General features: G+C 43.6%; 1 protein-coding gene across 1 annotated transcript; it reads left to right on the forward strand.

Annotated features, from left to right (window-relative positions):
* Nucleotides 1-6,363: 6,363 nt before the first annotated feature.
* NMD3 (NMD3 ribosome export adaptor) lies at nucleotides 6,364-15,702 on the forward strand. The gene is made up of 15 exons (XM_062005669.1): nucleotides 6,364-6,439; nucleotides 6,703-6,837; nucleotides 7,091-7,187; nucleotides 8,532-8,612; nucleotides 8,967-9,095; nucleotides 9,616-9,706; nucleotides 9,819-9,897; nucleotides 10,316-10,412; nucleotides 10,669-10,786; nucleotides 11,380-11,525; nucleotides 12,167-12,279; nucleotides 12,967-13,039; nucleotides 13,540-13,646; nucleotides 14,414-14,484; nucleotides 14,882-15,702. The coding sequence occupies exons 1-15, from the start codon at nucleotides 6,396-6,398 to the stop codon at nucleotides 15,013-15,015; spliced, it is 1,515 nt and encodes a 504-aa protein (XP_061861653.1). The 5' UTR covers nucleotides 6,364-6,395; the 3' UTR covers nucleotides 15,016-15,702.
* The last annotated feature ends 76 nt before the right edge of the window (nucleotides 15,703-15,778 follow it).

Here is a 15,778-nt window from a genome sequence, read left to right on the forward strand (position 1 = left end):
TATCACTCCTTGGGAAGGCAGCAGACAAGCTGAAGCAGCAGTGCCTCTGCCGAAGCACAGCGCTGCACGTGCTGCCTTGTTAAAGTTATTAGCTTGCAACTTCACAGCTGCAGTAAAAGGCACTGAGAACCCTTCTTTCCTAAAGGAACTGGCCAAAAGACAAGGTCTGACTGAAACCTTAACTGGGGAGAGGTTAGGTGAGCATGGGGCTGCAAAGGCAAAAGTGCTCAGGAGAAACTGCAGGAAGGAGCAATTGTCTACAGAGCAGGTGTGAGGACATCCCTCCTGGGACTCACAACCCAGCAGTAGCAGTGCCAGCTGGGCTACCTGCTGCACATGGGGGAAGATATCTGCTGGGAGCTTGATCCTGCCTTGTGCAAGATTTGGAAGCTGAGAGTTACTGCCCCACATGCAGACAAGGCACAAGCTGTTCCCACATGATGTCAGGAGGCTGGGGCAGCATTTTTTTTCTGTTGTATCCAGTGATAGGACAAGGGGTGATGGGAAGAAGCTGGAACACAAAAAGTTCCATTTAAACAAAAGGAAAAACTCTTTCAGTGTGAGGTGAGGGAGCCCTGGCCCAGGCTGCCCAGGGAGGGTGTGGGGGCTCCTTCTTGGGGGGTCTTCAAAACCCACCTGGACACGTTTGTGTGTGACCTGATGTAGGTGGAGTTGCTTTGGCAGAGGAGTTGGACTAGAGGATCTCTAAAGGTCCTTTCCAACCACTACCATTCTGTGACTCTATGAACCACTGGCAGAGTGAGCTGGTGCCTCCACTCCACATCCTTAGCCAGCTCACTTGGCCACAGCCCTGCCTTTATTTCCCACTGGGAGTACTGACTCAGCTCCTGTTATTGGCCTGCTCAATGGAAACAACTTCATGCAAATTATTACTTGCTGCAATAGGAAGAAGAATAAAATTGAGAACTAAAAATGCAGATTTTGGTGTCATCACAACTCTCTTAAAATCTAAATCTGATATTGGTAAAGGCCAGAAAGGTGTTTGTTGTTGTGCAAACCTTCCCATGTATCCATCTTAATGTTGTTACAGTACTTCTAGGGTTAAATGAGGGCATTTTGATTAATTTGTGACTTGGTGCTGATTGCCCTGGAAGCTGTGCACACTGCTCTGAGTCCCAAGTTTATTTTATAGTGAACATTAAAGAAAAATAATTAACAAAACAATATGTTTGATTTTGGTTTTAAATTATTGGGAGTTTTCCACTTACATTAACACAGCTGATGAAAACAGTAGCCCAGACCAGAACAAAATCTCTTTGCTGGAAGGCACAGATCAGCTGTAACTGGACATGAGGTCCCAGGAGCTCCTCTGCTGGCTTCTCATCGCCTTTCCTGGATTCAGTTTAAGTGAGGGAACAGTGACCTCAGGTGTCTGTTAGATTAATCACAGGAGTTTCTTTCCCACAAATTTATCATTCTATGTTTCATCTACTTACTGAAGTTTGTACTGCAAACTAAGCTGTTCTGGTGGGCACACCTCCAAAAACAGTACCCTGGCTTTTCTTGCCTTGGCATTTGAGTGTTCATGCAAAGTACACTCAGCTATTTACTCAGAGGGCCCAACCATCCCCATATAAGAATGAGAGTAAACCTGTATTAAAACTGTTTTAAATGATGTGCTTGCTTTCCTTACACATCACACAGATGTGTGACTTGGATATTGTTTGGTAGCTCGGAGACTGAGAAGTACTTCTAAAGATCTATTGCAAATTTTAGGATAAACTCATCTTGACTTGCTCAGGAGTTCAGTTTCATTCATGTAATTCAAATGTCAGTGTGCACACGGGTTAAATGTATGGATAGCCTAATGAATACAAATGAAACATAACACAGCATAAGATGAAGTCAGTGTGCTCTGGCAATGGACTCTTGAAAAACAGAGGCGTGGAAGATAAGAAATCAGTGCAAACTGATGCTTTTCACTAGGGCTGAGATTGAGGCAGATGTCTAAGTTCATCAAATAGCTCACTGCTAGCAAAATCTATGGGTTCTTTTCTGCCTCAACTTCTGTCCTACTGATGTGAATCCAGTGGCAAGGACCATTCCTGGCGCAAAGGACAGGGTCAGGTAAGGACTATTCCTGGTGCAAAACTGTTCTAATTATTAGACAGTTCCAGGAATGAGATGTGTGCACTGTACAACCTGCCAATTAGTAAAATCCATATTTCTATATGGAATATAGAGGAACTGGATGGAGCTCACCCTGTTTCAAAACAGGCCTGTGCAAAGACAAGATGCAGAGCACAGAGAGGCTCATAGCCTTACCCTTTGGCATGGCTGATGCCATGGTGTCTTCCCCATGTTAAAGAGTGAGCTCTGCACAGATACAGACCCAGAGGATTCTCAAGTGCACGCTCTCCATACCGAGTACTTGTTTCCCCGGGCATCCTCATTCCAGCCCGTAAAACCAAAACATTTCTGTCCCTCAGTATTCCCAAATTCTGTGAGTTTAAAAATGCAAAGTAACAAGTGATGCACACTGCCTGCCACACTCCTGCCCCCTGGGAATCCTAAGAGTTAATTAACAACCAGTCATATACTGAAATGCCAATACAGTTTTAGACCGTCAGACAAGGGGAAACAACGTCTTTCACTCTCACCTTTTCCACTCTCCATCACTAGTACTACAGTAGCTGGTGGTGGAAACCTGACAGCTTTATCACCCAGGCTGCCAGAATGTACAAAGCCACCTTTAACCTCACAGTAGCGCCTGTACACAGTCCTGCAGCTCCTGGGTGAAAAGGGAAATTAAATGGAGCTGTGCAAACTGAAATGTCCTGATGAGTTACCATCTTGCACTTCAGATAACAGCTCCACAGACATTTGAAGGGAAAAAACTCAGAAGCTTGTCCCACATTAGAAGTATGATCCCTGTATGTTTTTTTTCCAGAAAGGTAAGCAGTTACTGCCAGTTCCCTCACTTCTGTGTTATATATGCCATGAAGCAGTGCACAGCTGTTTCAGATAGAATGAATGAGAATGAAACTGAGGGCATGCAAGCAGCAGCACGTTCAGACTGGCTGGAGATGTAGCCCCCTCATCTTTCTCTGGCCTGTTTGAAACAGCAACTGAGCACACTCATAGTTATTTTCCTGCCTGGTGCTCCCCTGGCCATTTATGCCAGACCACAGTTGAACACTGCCAACTTTTCTGTTTCCACACTCCAGTTTTAGAGTGACTGCTACAATCCTGCCTGCACAATGTACATGCAGTGAAGAACCACACTAATGAACTTAGATCTCCTGTATCTCTCATATAGGCCCTTTGCAGCTGATTGGCCCACGAGGAGAGAGCATGTCTGGTTTTGAAGGGCACTGTCAGGTATCCTGCATGGCTCCTCTGAGCCTGGCTGCAATATCAGTAGGACAGTAACTAGCAAACCATGGCAAAAGCACATGGCAATCTTCCCAAATGTAGTGTATTCATTTAAAAGACTGAAGTGGGCCGCAACAAATCAAGCTGATGCAGCTCAACAGGCCTGAAAAATAAACTCCTCTCCATCGTTTTTTTCTACAGGCATTGCCATACAGATGTGGTAATCACACCCTCAGAAGAAATCAATAGCCTACGGGATTAACAGCTCACACCTCTGCAAATCTGACCCTCTCTTGAATGACTTACAGTAGAAATTATTATATTAGCACCAAAATAAGGTGGAGAAAACTGCAGTGGAAAATGTTATTAGGATCAAATTCTCCTCCTGGTGACTTCACAGAAGATCTGGTTCCCATAAATGACAGGCTTTGTCTTACCCTTCTTACAACATGAGACTCACCAAGTGACAGCCTGGAATTCACTGGAAGTGTATTAATTCATAAATCAAAGAAATCAAAGACGGAGTGATTCATCAGGACTTGAAAGTAAAACCCATACAATACCCACTGTGCATGGAGGGTTCTGAAGAGTATAGAAGTGAAACTTCAGTGCAAGGAAACACTTTTTAAAAGTCTTTTTTAGCTTTTTCCTCTTATTTTTTAATAACATGCTCCATAGTAAGTCTCCAGAGAGGTCTGCAAAGAAACTTAATTTCAAAGGAGCAGAACTGAGTAACAGTCTGTGAACACAAGCAGCCTATTAAAGAAAATGTGCCAAAGGAAAAAAAACAAGTCAACACAGCTCGACAGCCTGTGATTTTCAGTTCCCAAAGCAAGTCTAAAGCAACCAGCTCTTCCTCTCCATCAGGACATTACCACATTAAATAAGCCACACAGAATATGTTGATGCAATGCAGCTCTACTTTTCACCATCATCACTGTAACTCTGCAGAAAACAAATGTTGGCCTGCAAAGTCACCTTAACATCAGGACAGGTTCTCTTCTCTAGAGGGAATGCTTTGTTATTGTACACCACAAATGGAATCTAACCCAACAGATTGTAACAACTCCTCCTTCTCAACTGCAGAATTACAACAGCATGGCTGACAACAGTCTTGCTGTAAAGTCTTTTTCAGCTTTGTAGGTAAACTCTATTTGCAATGGACTCAGGAAGAAAAGTATTCATTGTCCTGCTGTTCTCCCCTGGGAAAACTCAATGCCTGTTTCTGAAGGGGAAAGAACAATCCTTCAGAGGTGGTGGGTGAAGCAGAGAGGAGACACTTGGTCCTGTTGGTGCCACGCTTGGACATTTGGTATTTAAGCTTTAAGTTATAGTGTTAAAAGACAGATATTGTTTTGAATCACACAGGCTGAAGGGACCTCAAGGTCTCTAGTCCAACTTCCTGCTCAAACCATGGTCAGATATAAAGACAGCGGTAGTTCCTCAGCATTTTAACCAATGTAGGCTTATCAGAGACTGCACAACTCCATAGACAACTTGCTTCAGTTCCTGGCTGTCCTCACAGTGAAAAAGAGTTTTCTTAAAGCACTCTGAATCTTTCTTGTTTCAGCTTATGCCCATTGCCTCTCATCCACCCACCATGCACCACTGGGAAGCGCCTGGCTCCTTCTCCTCCGTGACCTCCTGCTCTTGGGTTCTCTCAAAGCCGTTTCTTCTCCAGGCTGAGCCAGAGCCAGTCTGTCTACTTCCCCATGGCGAAAGGGCTCCAGCCTTGATCATCTTGGTAGCTGCTGCTGAGCTCACTCCTGTTTATCAGGTCTTTTTTTGTACTGGGAAACAAGCACCAGTCTGGAAGGTGAACTCTTAAAAATTGCTGTAGGGTTTTGGGGTGTTTTGTTCTATAAAGTACAACTTTAAGTACATTTTCTCAAAATCCAACAAGGCTTTGCTAAGAACTGGCCACCATTGAAAAGAAGCCATTGGATTACTGGCATCAGTTAGAATAACTCCTGTTTTTCTACTATTATAACTGCATCCTGCCTCCAGAAACTCGCAAGTGACGTCAGATTCTGGAGGTAGTTTCACATCCCAACAGTAAATTAAAGGCATCTAATAATTACCATCATTTAATCCTTTATAAATTAATGACAAGATGAAGACTCTAATTCATGTATGATAATGACTTCAAACACAAACTGAATCCCCAGCTGCCACCGTTGTTTCTTCATTTACAAGCACCTGCACCAGCACATCATCTATTGTATATCATCAATAACCTATGCTTTCAGAAAAAATAGTTATTGCTCAGATACTGGAAGAAAAAGGGAACAAGTTCAGGCACTTTGGTTTTACGTGTTTCTACAAAGTGATAAGTTGCTGGCGGACATAAAAGGTAGCTAGTTAATTCTGAAACTAGATTAAGGTGCTTTCCAAAATCGACACTGACAGCAGTATGTTAAACCAAACATTCCTATTCTTACACATTCCGCCCAAGCTGAAAGTTCTTTTTAAAATACAGTTTTTCAGAGATATTAAGCCACAGTTGACTAATAGATGAAGAGAGTTAATGAATTTGCACTGAAGCAGTGTTTCTCACAGCAACCTTTTAAGAACTAATTACTGTTGAAGGGAACACCTCGTGTATTGCTGACAGCACCAGCTCACACCAATGTCAGCAGGATCTGCTGTCAGGTCACTCCTCCTGTTAATAAAAGTATACAGCACACTTCCATGAAATAAAAGATCAATTAAAAATGAGGACATAAATCCCCGCTCACAGGGAGGGACACAAGAAGCCACCGAGGTGGTACCCTCCTGCTGCCATTTGTTGCAACATCGTGCCGTGGCACGGGGGGAGCAAGATGGGTGGGTCAAATCACATGCTTTTCAAATCAAAATGAATTAACTTTGCAGAGAAGCACGAATTACAACGTTATGGGCAGGCAGCACGCACAGGCCCGCAGACGCTGCCACGGCCATGATGAGGGCGGGCTGCCGCTCCGTCCCGCCCGGCCGGGCGGCTCTCGCGGGGCCGCCACCCGCCTCCCCTTCCGCTGCCGCACGGAAGCCGCGGCCACGCCGGAGAGCTCCGGGCGGCCATGGAGTACATGACGGGGCCGGCGGCGCACACGCAGGGCAACATGTGAGCGGCGGCCGGGGCCCGCAGGCGCGGGGGCGCTACGGACGGGGGTCCGGCCTCAGGGCTCCATATTGCCGCGAGGGGAGGGTCCATGCAGCCATAAACCCGGGGCGAAGGGGGTCGGCTCTCCTGGGGCTCCGCTTCTCTGTACGATAAATATATAAACAGATGTAAAAGCCTGCTCGTACCTCCGGTTGGTGCCGCGGGTTGCCGTAGCCGTGACCGCCGAGGTGCTCGCGGCTGACTTTCCCTCTCTTGCGTTGCAGCCTGTGCTGCCAGTGCGGAGTGCCCATCCCGCCCAACCCGGCCAACATGTGCGTGGGCTGCCTGCGGGCGCAGGTGGACATCACCGAGGGCATCCCCAAGCAAGGCACTGTCCACTTCTGCAAGCAGTGCGAAAGGTAGGCACCGGGCTCCCTCCGTCCCTGTCCCGTCGGTGTGGTCGCGGCGGCTGGAGAGCGGGGCGGCCGCCCCACGCGCGGCCCTGCGGCTTGTTCTGACGTCTCCTGAGATTCTTCTTGCGTTTCTTTCCTTGTGGGAGTAGAAAGGTGTTGCTCTGTAGGATCTAGAAGGCTTAAATGAGGGAGTCGATGGTCTCATAAGATACTCCAGTCCCCTGATCATCTATGCTGTAAAATGCTGTCTGTGTTATAGGTATCTCCAGCCTCCAGGAACCTGGATTCAGTGTACCTTAGAATCAAGAGAACTTCTTGCTTTGTGTCTTAAAAAAATCAAAGCTTCACTGAGCAAGGTGAGTGGCAAATCCTGTTGGTATTTCATTGCACATCTGTTGGTATTGCATAAAGTGATGTCCAGCTGACTTCTACAGGGTTCAGCTCCCTTAAGCAGCCATTTGTACTTGTGTGGAGCTTATCAAGTGATGTATATTAAACACAGGAGAATGGCCAATCTGATCTCAAATAACTCTGTACTAGAATTTTGGAGGATTTGGTAAGGACAGACTCTAAGGAAAAAACCTTCCAACCATGCATCTTAATTTTACAGTCTTCTTTTTACACATTTAAACATTTGTGCAGTAGCTGTTCTTGCTGGTTTATGAAAGTGTGAAAGAGGATTGCAGAGCTCTGTACATAGCTTAAATCAAAAGACATATGTTTAAGTTGAATAAAGTATCTCCTAGGTTCAGAATCTTGCCAGTGGAAAAAATCTGGGATAATGTTTCAGGCGAGAACAAAATTGTTGCTGCGCACATCAAGGTTTGAATTAGGCTGCCTTATTGAGCTCCTTGCTATTGGGTTAGTCCTTACATGTGTAAAACATCTTTTGCTACAGTACATTTTCACATTCTTAGTTTTAGATACTAAATTGGGGCTTAAGTCCTGAGGAAATCATTATACCATCTAAATTCATCACTACATGTTATCCAGAGGTGCTGTTGAATAGAATCATAGAATGATAGGTGTTGGAAGGGACCTTTAGAGGTCGTTTAGATACTTGTAAATATTAATGAGATCCCCCACAGTCTCCTCCAGACTGAACAGCCCCAGGTCCCGCAGCCTTTCCTCATAAGGAAGATGCTCCAGTCCCCTCAGCGTCTCGGTGGCCCTGTGCTGGCCTCTCTCCAGCAGTTCCCTGTCCCTCTTGAGCTGGGGAACCCAGAACTGTACACAGGGCTCCAGATGAGGCCTCACCAGGGCAGAGCAGAGAGGGAGCAGAATCTCGCTTGAGCTGCTGCCCACACACTTCTTGATGCCCTCAAGATGCCATTGGGCTTCTTGGCCACAAGAGTACATTGCTGCTCATGTTTAGTTTATTATCAACCAGCGCTCCCAGGTCTCTCTCCTGGAGCTGCTCTCCAGCAGATTAATCCGTTTCCTGGTGCATGGGGTTGTTCCTCTCCAGGAGTAGCACATTCGTTTACCGTGGTGTGACAGCCTGCAGTTGCATTGCCATTGGTTTGGGTAGATCAGACTCTGTGTTCTAACCAAGTGTCATTAAGTGGGTTTTTCATTAAGGTTATTCACTTCCTTGCTTGGTTGAGGAGCTATGAACTGTACCATGAGCTTGTGTTTGTCAGGTGTGTCCCAGCAGAGCTGCTGGCAGGAGCTGAGCTCTTGTTCTGTCCCGCTGGCAGGTCCGGCTGATCGATGCGGGCTTTATTTGGACTGAACCTCATTCCAAGAGGCTGAAGCTGAAACTGACCGTTCAGAAGGAGGTAACTGGAGTATAGCACATGGCTTCTAAAAGGCTCTAAGGCAAACACTAGTTTATTTCAATTCTATTATTACTGCAATGTAGATAAGTGATTTTCTTTAGTAAAATGCAGCCCGTGTTCAGTGGCTTGAAAGAATATGGATTTCATTCTGCCTAAGTTTTGTCATTAAAGTGCCATTCATCACAGTTTGAAGAAGGTTATTGGCTGTTCCAGTGAAGCCGGGAAAATACTGCTAATACTTGTGTCTGTCTGTCACATAGTTGTAGTGTGGAAGTTGTTTCCGAATGCTGTGGTAACCCAGCTTTCTGCCTTGACAGGACTAATGAGGAAACCTTGTCAACTTCTGTTTTGCAGGTGATAAATGGAGCAGTTCTTCAACAAGTATTTGTGGTGGAATACATAGTTCAGTCTCAAATGTGTGAAGACTGTCACAGGATTGAAGCTAAGGATTTCTGGAAATCTGTAGTGCAAGTCAGACAAAAGGTAGAATTTTCACTTCTTCGTGGCAGAACAATCAGGCAGAAAAAATATTTGAGTGATTTACTCAGGACAAGGTGTACTCATGCCTCCACACTGCCACAGGGACACATTTTCTGGTCAAAGTTGGGGCTTTTTTCCTTACTGGTCTTAGTTTAGAAAAAAACTTTCTTTTGTCCAGTGTTCTGAACATATTCCTTCTAAGTAGTGGCTGGCAGGAGGATCTTGTGTGAATTACTGACTATCCTTCTGTACATTAAGGTAGTGTGAGAAACAGAATGTTCATAAGAATTTAAATCTTCTTTAAGGAAAATAGATTCTCTAGCTACCAGTCACATAAAAATGAGAAACAGAGGCTTTAAATAATTTGGCATAAATAGAGCACATCTCTGAAATCTTGTAGGTTACTTGGCATAGACTTTGAACCATTCCTTTTCTGGATGATCCCTTCTTACAGTATTTGTTCCTCAGAGATACTGTGTTTGCACTAGATGGTTAACCTTGACAGTTTTGTCTCTGGTTTTAGACTGTACACAAGAAGACTTTCTACTACTTGGAGCAACTGATTTTGAAACACAGGCTTCATCAAAATACCCTTCGTATCAAAGAAATCCATGGTGAGTGAGGTGGCTCGTTTGTCCTGCGGGTACAACCTGTCCTGTATGGGAAGAGTGCTTGTGCTAGCAGCTGTGAAATGGATGTGTTCATCAAGCTGTTCTTTTCTTTAAGATGGTCTGGATTTTTATTATTCTTCAAAGCAACAGGCCCAGAAGATGGTAGACTTTCTTCAGTGTACAGTTCCTTGTAGGTATGTCATTTGTGTTTATTGCCTTGAATAAGGTGGGGACGTGGGTTAGTGGTGGCCTTGGCAGTGTGAGGTCATGGCTTGGACTTGATGTGCTTAAAAGTCTTTTCGAACTGAAATGATTCTATGACTAATCAAAAGCTATTTGGAAATGTCTCTTACCCTTCATTTTTAAAGAAGTTTGTAAGTGAAAGTGTAGGGAACCTGTGTTCCTGTTAAAACAGCCAAAATCCCTTCCACAGAAGTTGCTTGTTTTCCACTTTGCTCATGTCAAACCAACCCTGCTGTGTTTTTCCTTTCCTTTCATTTCTCTATTTGTAATACATACCTATATCCTTTCCCTGGTGTGCTTTGTGCGGATTGTCTCATGTTTCAAATAACGTCCTTCTTGCTGCCCCAAGGCTCTGTTTTTGTTTTGTAGATCAAAATCATCGCAGCGTTTGATCTCTCACGATATCCATAGTAACGTCTACAATTACAAAAGCACTTTCTCGGTGGAAATTGTTCCAATATGCAAGGTAACTTCTCGCTGTTTCATCTGCAGGGTATTGTATGAAGTGGGTAGGTTGGTTTTGGTGATGGAGACCTGGTTTGTTGTTTGTCTGGGGGAACGGGGAGGGCTTTACTTCCCGTGAAGCATGGAGAGTGCGTGTAGCAGCTGTCTGGAGGAAGTTACTGGGTGGAGAAGGGAAAATATAAAGTTGGAGAATATCCCAGATTCCTCTGAAGAGCTGGTTAAAAAAATTAAGGAAATTCTTTTCTGTTTGTGTGCAGGACAGTGTTGTGTGTCTGTCACCAAAGCTGGCACAGAGCCTTGGTAACATGAGCCAGATCTGTGTGTGCATTAGAGTAACCAGTACCATCCACCTCATCGATCCTACCACTCTGCAGAGTAAGTTAGGGCTTCGTTTCTGCATTGCAGCAGCAGCTGGTTGTTTTCTATTGGTTTTTATTTGTTTTGTTTTCATGAAATCTTGTCTTTTTAGACCTTAATGTTGGAAATTTATCTGTACAATCACTGACTTAGAAACCTAATATGAAGCTGAGACCCAGTTCTCTCTAGTTCTCACTTGATTTCCAAGGCAGACCATGTAGAATCAGTTCTAAGTTCATGGATGTTCTAGACTGAGCTCTTAAGATTTGTCAGGTCTGTTCCTCTAAGATCAGATGGCATCCAGTTCTCCTCTGGATTATGGTTGTAGCCACTTTGTACCACAAGTGCTGTGCTTGGATTGGTGTTTCCTGATAAGCTCTGCCAGCACAATGTCTCTAACAAGGATACATCCAGGAGGATGAGTCTTGTGAATAAAACATCTGTGCTTTAGACACAGGATCTGTGGTTTGGCTGTCACAGGTCAACTGCCCTTGCAGCACGAGTTTGCAACGTGGCTCATATCCTGAAAATGTGTGTTACAAGAACAAACTTGAACAGAGTGCATTTGGCATTGGCCTTAATTGTGATTAATGCTTCCTTTGTCATTCCAGTTGCTGAAATTGATGGCAATACCTACTGGCGCCACCCTTTCAATAGCTTGTTCCAGCCCAAACAGCTCGAGGAATTTATCATTATGGATATCAACAGGGTTCACGAGAAGAAGAAAGGGGCAGGGGCAGGAGCAAGATCCAACAAGGTGAGAGTTCCTCGGACCTGCTTTGGCAGGTCCCTTCTGTAAAAGTCCCTTCCAACCTCTCCCATTCTATGATTCCTCTCCCCTCCCTCCCCTACTCCACTGCACTTGTATTTTGATTCTTTTTACCTTGCCAAGTCAGATGTGTGCTTTTCAGTGCCTTGCCACTTGCAAGGAGATGTGGGCAGTGTTTTGGTTTGGATGTTGCACAGGTGTTACATGAATTCCACTTTTAGAAGTTCTTTTCTGTTGAAGAGTTTAAACTTTACTCGTTACTCTCATTATTGGAATTCTTCTATATCAGCTTTGCATCTCTTCTTGTATTAAATTGGGCTTGAATTGAAGCATTTCTTTTTAATCGGAATTAATGAAGCAGTGCCAAACATTTTTGTCTCAGTCAAAAGCTCTATGTGGCTGGAAGTTAAGTGAAAAAAAAAACCCACCAAAACATGTGTCTAGTTACAGAAACAACCTTTGTGGAATGAGGAGTGGTGAGCAGTATGTGTGATGCTTGGTGTAGAAGTGTAAGTTTAATTACAGATGTCATGCAAAACAGTAATATAGCAGTGCAGATGTTCTGATATCACGGCAAGTTAAGCTACATTTGATTACAGGAGGGTTTCTTTTCTTTCTCATTCCCCAAGCACACACTGGCTGAAGCCTGGGTACGGAAAACATCTGAGCTGAATACAGATCATCAGTATTTCTGCTGCACTCACTTGGGGCACATCCTGAATCCTGGTGACCTTGTCTTGGGGTTTGTTCTGTTTCTTGCTTTTTAGTAAATTATGATTTAATGATTGAATTCTCTGGATTCTCTACAGACTTTTGCATTGTCAAGGAAGTTTTGAACTGTTCTGATTTCTAGATGAAAGCAAAAGGAATAAAATCTTTCCTCTGGGCCATGCCCAGATGGTTTTAATACGGGAGGTCTTTTTCTAGCAGAGATCATCTTGTGAAAAGGACTGCTAGCAGTTAAAGAGTTGAAGCATTGACTTCAGAGCATAGGCTGGAGTAACAGTTTATACACAAGTAGGTGGGAGGGGGTTTTAAAATAGCAGGCAAGATGTTTTTGTTTGATAGTGAACATGGTTTGCAGCAATGACAAAAGGAAAGTTTTTGTAAGGTAAGGCAAATGAGGCAATTCTCAAACAGGCTTCAACATGAACGTGGCTGGAGCTGTTGGGAGCCCAGCAGAACCTCAGTGGACAATGCTGTTGGGGTTCAGGGCAATTTGAACAGAACTGGGGAACAGTAGCTTCTAGGAATTAGCCATAGTTAACGACAGCTGGGTATCAGTGTGGATTATTTTCTCTCTGCTTCATTTGGAAACATGTGTCTTAGGAGCTATAACTTTGCTGTTTAATACCAACATATGGTACATTGAGTTTAATTTTGTAGACTGGGATAAAAAGGTAGGATTAAATACCTGTTTTCATTTTAGATTCGACTTGGCAAACTGCAACCTAAATGATGAGTTTGCCAATAAGATGAACCCACAGCACATTCCTGATGTGGTAAGACCATTTTTTTTTCCTCTGTACAGAGTTCTCTGCATCACCCAGGGCTATTAGGGAATATGATTCTATAATGAACACTCAAAAGTTCTCTAGTGCCTGAAGGAAGAGAGAGGATATTAATATTGAAATGTGAAGAGCATCTAATTTTGAGAATAATTTTCTCACTACTTAAATTTTTTGAGTGGTGGTTAAATAATACATTCTCTTTAACTTCCTTTGCTCTCTGTTGGTTTTGTTCACGTCACCCTGCACTGTGTGGTGAAGGCTGTAGCACAGTGTGTGCATTGCCTCTTCGGGGCATAATCCAATGTTTGGGAAGCTTTGAGTTGACAATATAGATTCTGTATAAAACTTCTGAGTGACTGACTGACTCTACCATTTGTTCAGATGACTTTACAGTTGCCCAAGCGTAGGCTTAGCTGTTGGTTTGGATTTTCAGAGTCTTATATGCAGCAGTGCAGGGATGTGTGTGTAAATCCTTGCTGTTTTCACTGCAGGTGTTAATAAAGAAGAGCTACGACCGCACCAGGCGCCAGCGGCGCAGGAACTGGAAGCTGAAAGAGCTGGAAAGGGATAGAGAAGGAACAGATACAGATGATGAAAGGTTCAGTATCTACCATGAAGCTTTTCAGTCCCTTCTACTAAAAACACTGTGCCAAGTCTAGAGATGAGATTCCTGGGATGATGCTGGCTCGTAGGGCAGGTTGATGGCAGTGTTCTCTGAAGGATCTCTCTGTTCTGTCCCCCGTGCCCTACTGCAGGAAGTGCTTGAAGGATATGCACCTTCCTTACACTGACCCTATCCTGACTGCAAGGTTTTCAAAGTGTCCATCTGGACAAGGGGACAGAGGGGTGTGAAAACAAAGTAAATCCTCAAAACATAAAGATAACACTGCAAGCTTTCAGGTTTACTGTTGCAAAATAGAAAACTATCTTTGTGGGTTCTTCCAAGAAAAGCTTAAGTCACGAGATAAGGGGGTGCCATTAGAAGCACTGTGGATATAGCTTCCAACTGGTGTCTGTCTAGCTGCAGAGACACTTGTGTGAAAACCTGCCTGTCACTGGTTTGCTCAGTGATAAAACTGATGCAGCCACAGCAGATTCTAAATAACATTCAAGTGAGTATTAAAAAAAATGAGGCAATGAGAGTTCAATGGGGACAGGCAAGTTACATTATTGGAAAGGTAATAGGCAAGTAAAATAAAGGAGAAAGAATTAGTTGGAAGTGTAGGAATGAGATCAGGAGGCAGAGCTGAAGGGCTGCTCACTGCCGTCCTTCCTTGGAGCTCTGTGACTTGGACGTTAGTTTGGCTTAGACATTTGCATAAATCCACAGGAAAAGTGAGTAAATTTCTGAAGTATCTTTTACAGACAATACCAAGACTTCCTTGAAGATCTGGAAGAAGATGAAGCCATTAGGAAGAATGTCAACATTTACAGAAGTAAGGCCCGTTTGACCGTTCGATTGCGTGTAACTAAATTGTGACTGTTGAGTGGTAATATTTTTACTGAAGTTCTGTATTTGGATTCTTTGAACAACTTAGGCCTGGAGAAGTGCTCTGATGTAACAGCTTCAGGCACTCAGTGTATTTCACAGGCACTGAATGGATGTTCATGGGTTTTGCTAATGTGAAAGTGGGAGGTACCCAAAATCCCAGCTGAGTTTGATACGTAACTCAGCGTCTCCCGTGAAGGCAAGTGCCATGGGATTGTTGGTTTTTAGGAGGGATTTATTTGCTTTTGGGGGGGCTTTTTTCCCCTTCCTTGAGGTTGTTCAGAAAGGTTGGGTTTGTTTTCTTTGCTTAGCTGGTTTTTGAGTTTGTTCTGTTGCTTTTTTAGATGCAGATGTTCCAGTGGAGAGTGACACAGATGATGATGGTCCTCCCCGAATCAGCCTGGCTGAAATGCTGGAGGATCTGCACATTTCCCAGGATGCCACTGGTGGGGAGGGAGCAAGTATGATGACAGAATAAGAGTAGTGCACTAGTCAATGCAATAAATGTTCCTTTAACATGTTCCAAAGTAAACATAACAAACTGATCACATTAAAAATAATGTATGATGGACCTAAATGAATATTTTATATAGAGATTTCTAGAGAATCATCAGTTTTCTGGTGCAAGCATTGCAGTGGAAGTTCCACAAGTTCCTCCCATCCCCAGGTGCTCTCTCCTTGCAGCTTCTCCACTGTAAAGACCAGATGACTAACTTCAAAGTTATATACTAGGAGTAATTGTTGCCTTGTGCAGAAGGCAGCTGATAAGGAAGGATGTGCAGAGGGAGAGATTTTGTTCTGGATTGTCTTGTTTATAATTTTCCTTTCTTTGTTTCCCATCTTAAGCTTTTTGGCATAATAGTTTGAAGCCTTTTATGATATTGGCTAGATTATTCCACATAAACATATTTTGGGTTAACTCATGAATATGTCTTCTCTTCCTTTGGTAAGGGAACTCCAAATATTCATGTTTACACCAAAAAAAAAAGCTGCTCTGTAAATTGATTTAAGATGCAGCCCTTGATCAGAAAGATTGCAAACTTCTGTTAAGTATAATGAATGTTGTATTGTGCTGTACTCCATGCCTGTGTCAGTGGATTAAAAGCAGTCTGTGTAATGTCTAATTAGTACACCAGCTATGAACGATTAAAAAGCTCCTCAGATATTTTTGGTCCATCATTTCTTTTTTTAATTAACCTTACACTGAAATGCTACTGCAAACACAAAGAGGACATAGGTGG

Source organism: Colius striatus, chromosome 12, assembly GCF_028858725.1.
Source record: "Colius striatus isolate bColStr4 chromosome 12, bColStr4.1.hap1, whole genome shotgun sequence".
In the NCBI taxonomy this organism is placed as follows: Eukaryota; Metazoa; Chordata; class Aves; order Coliiformes; family Coliidae; genus Colius; species Colius striatus.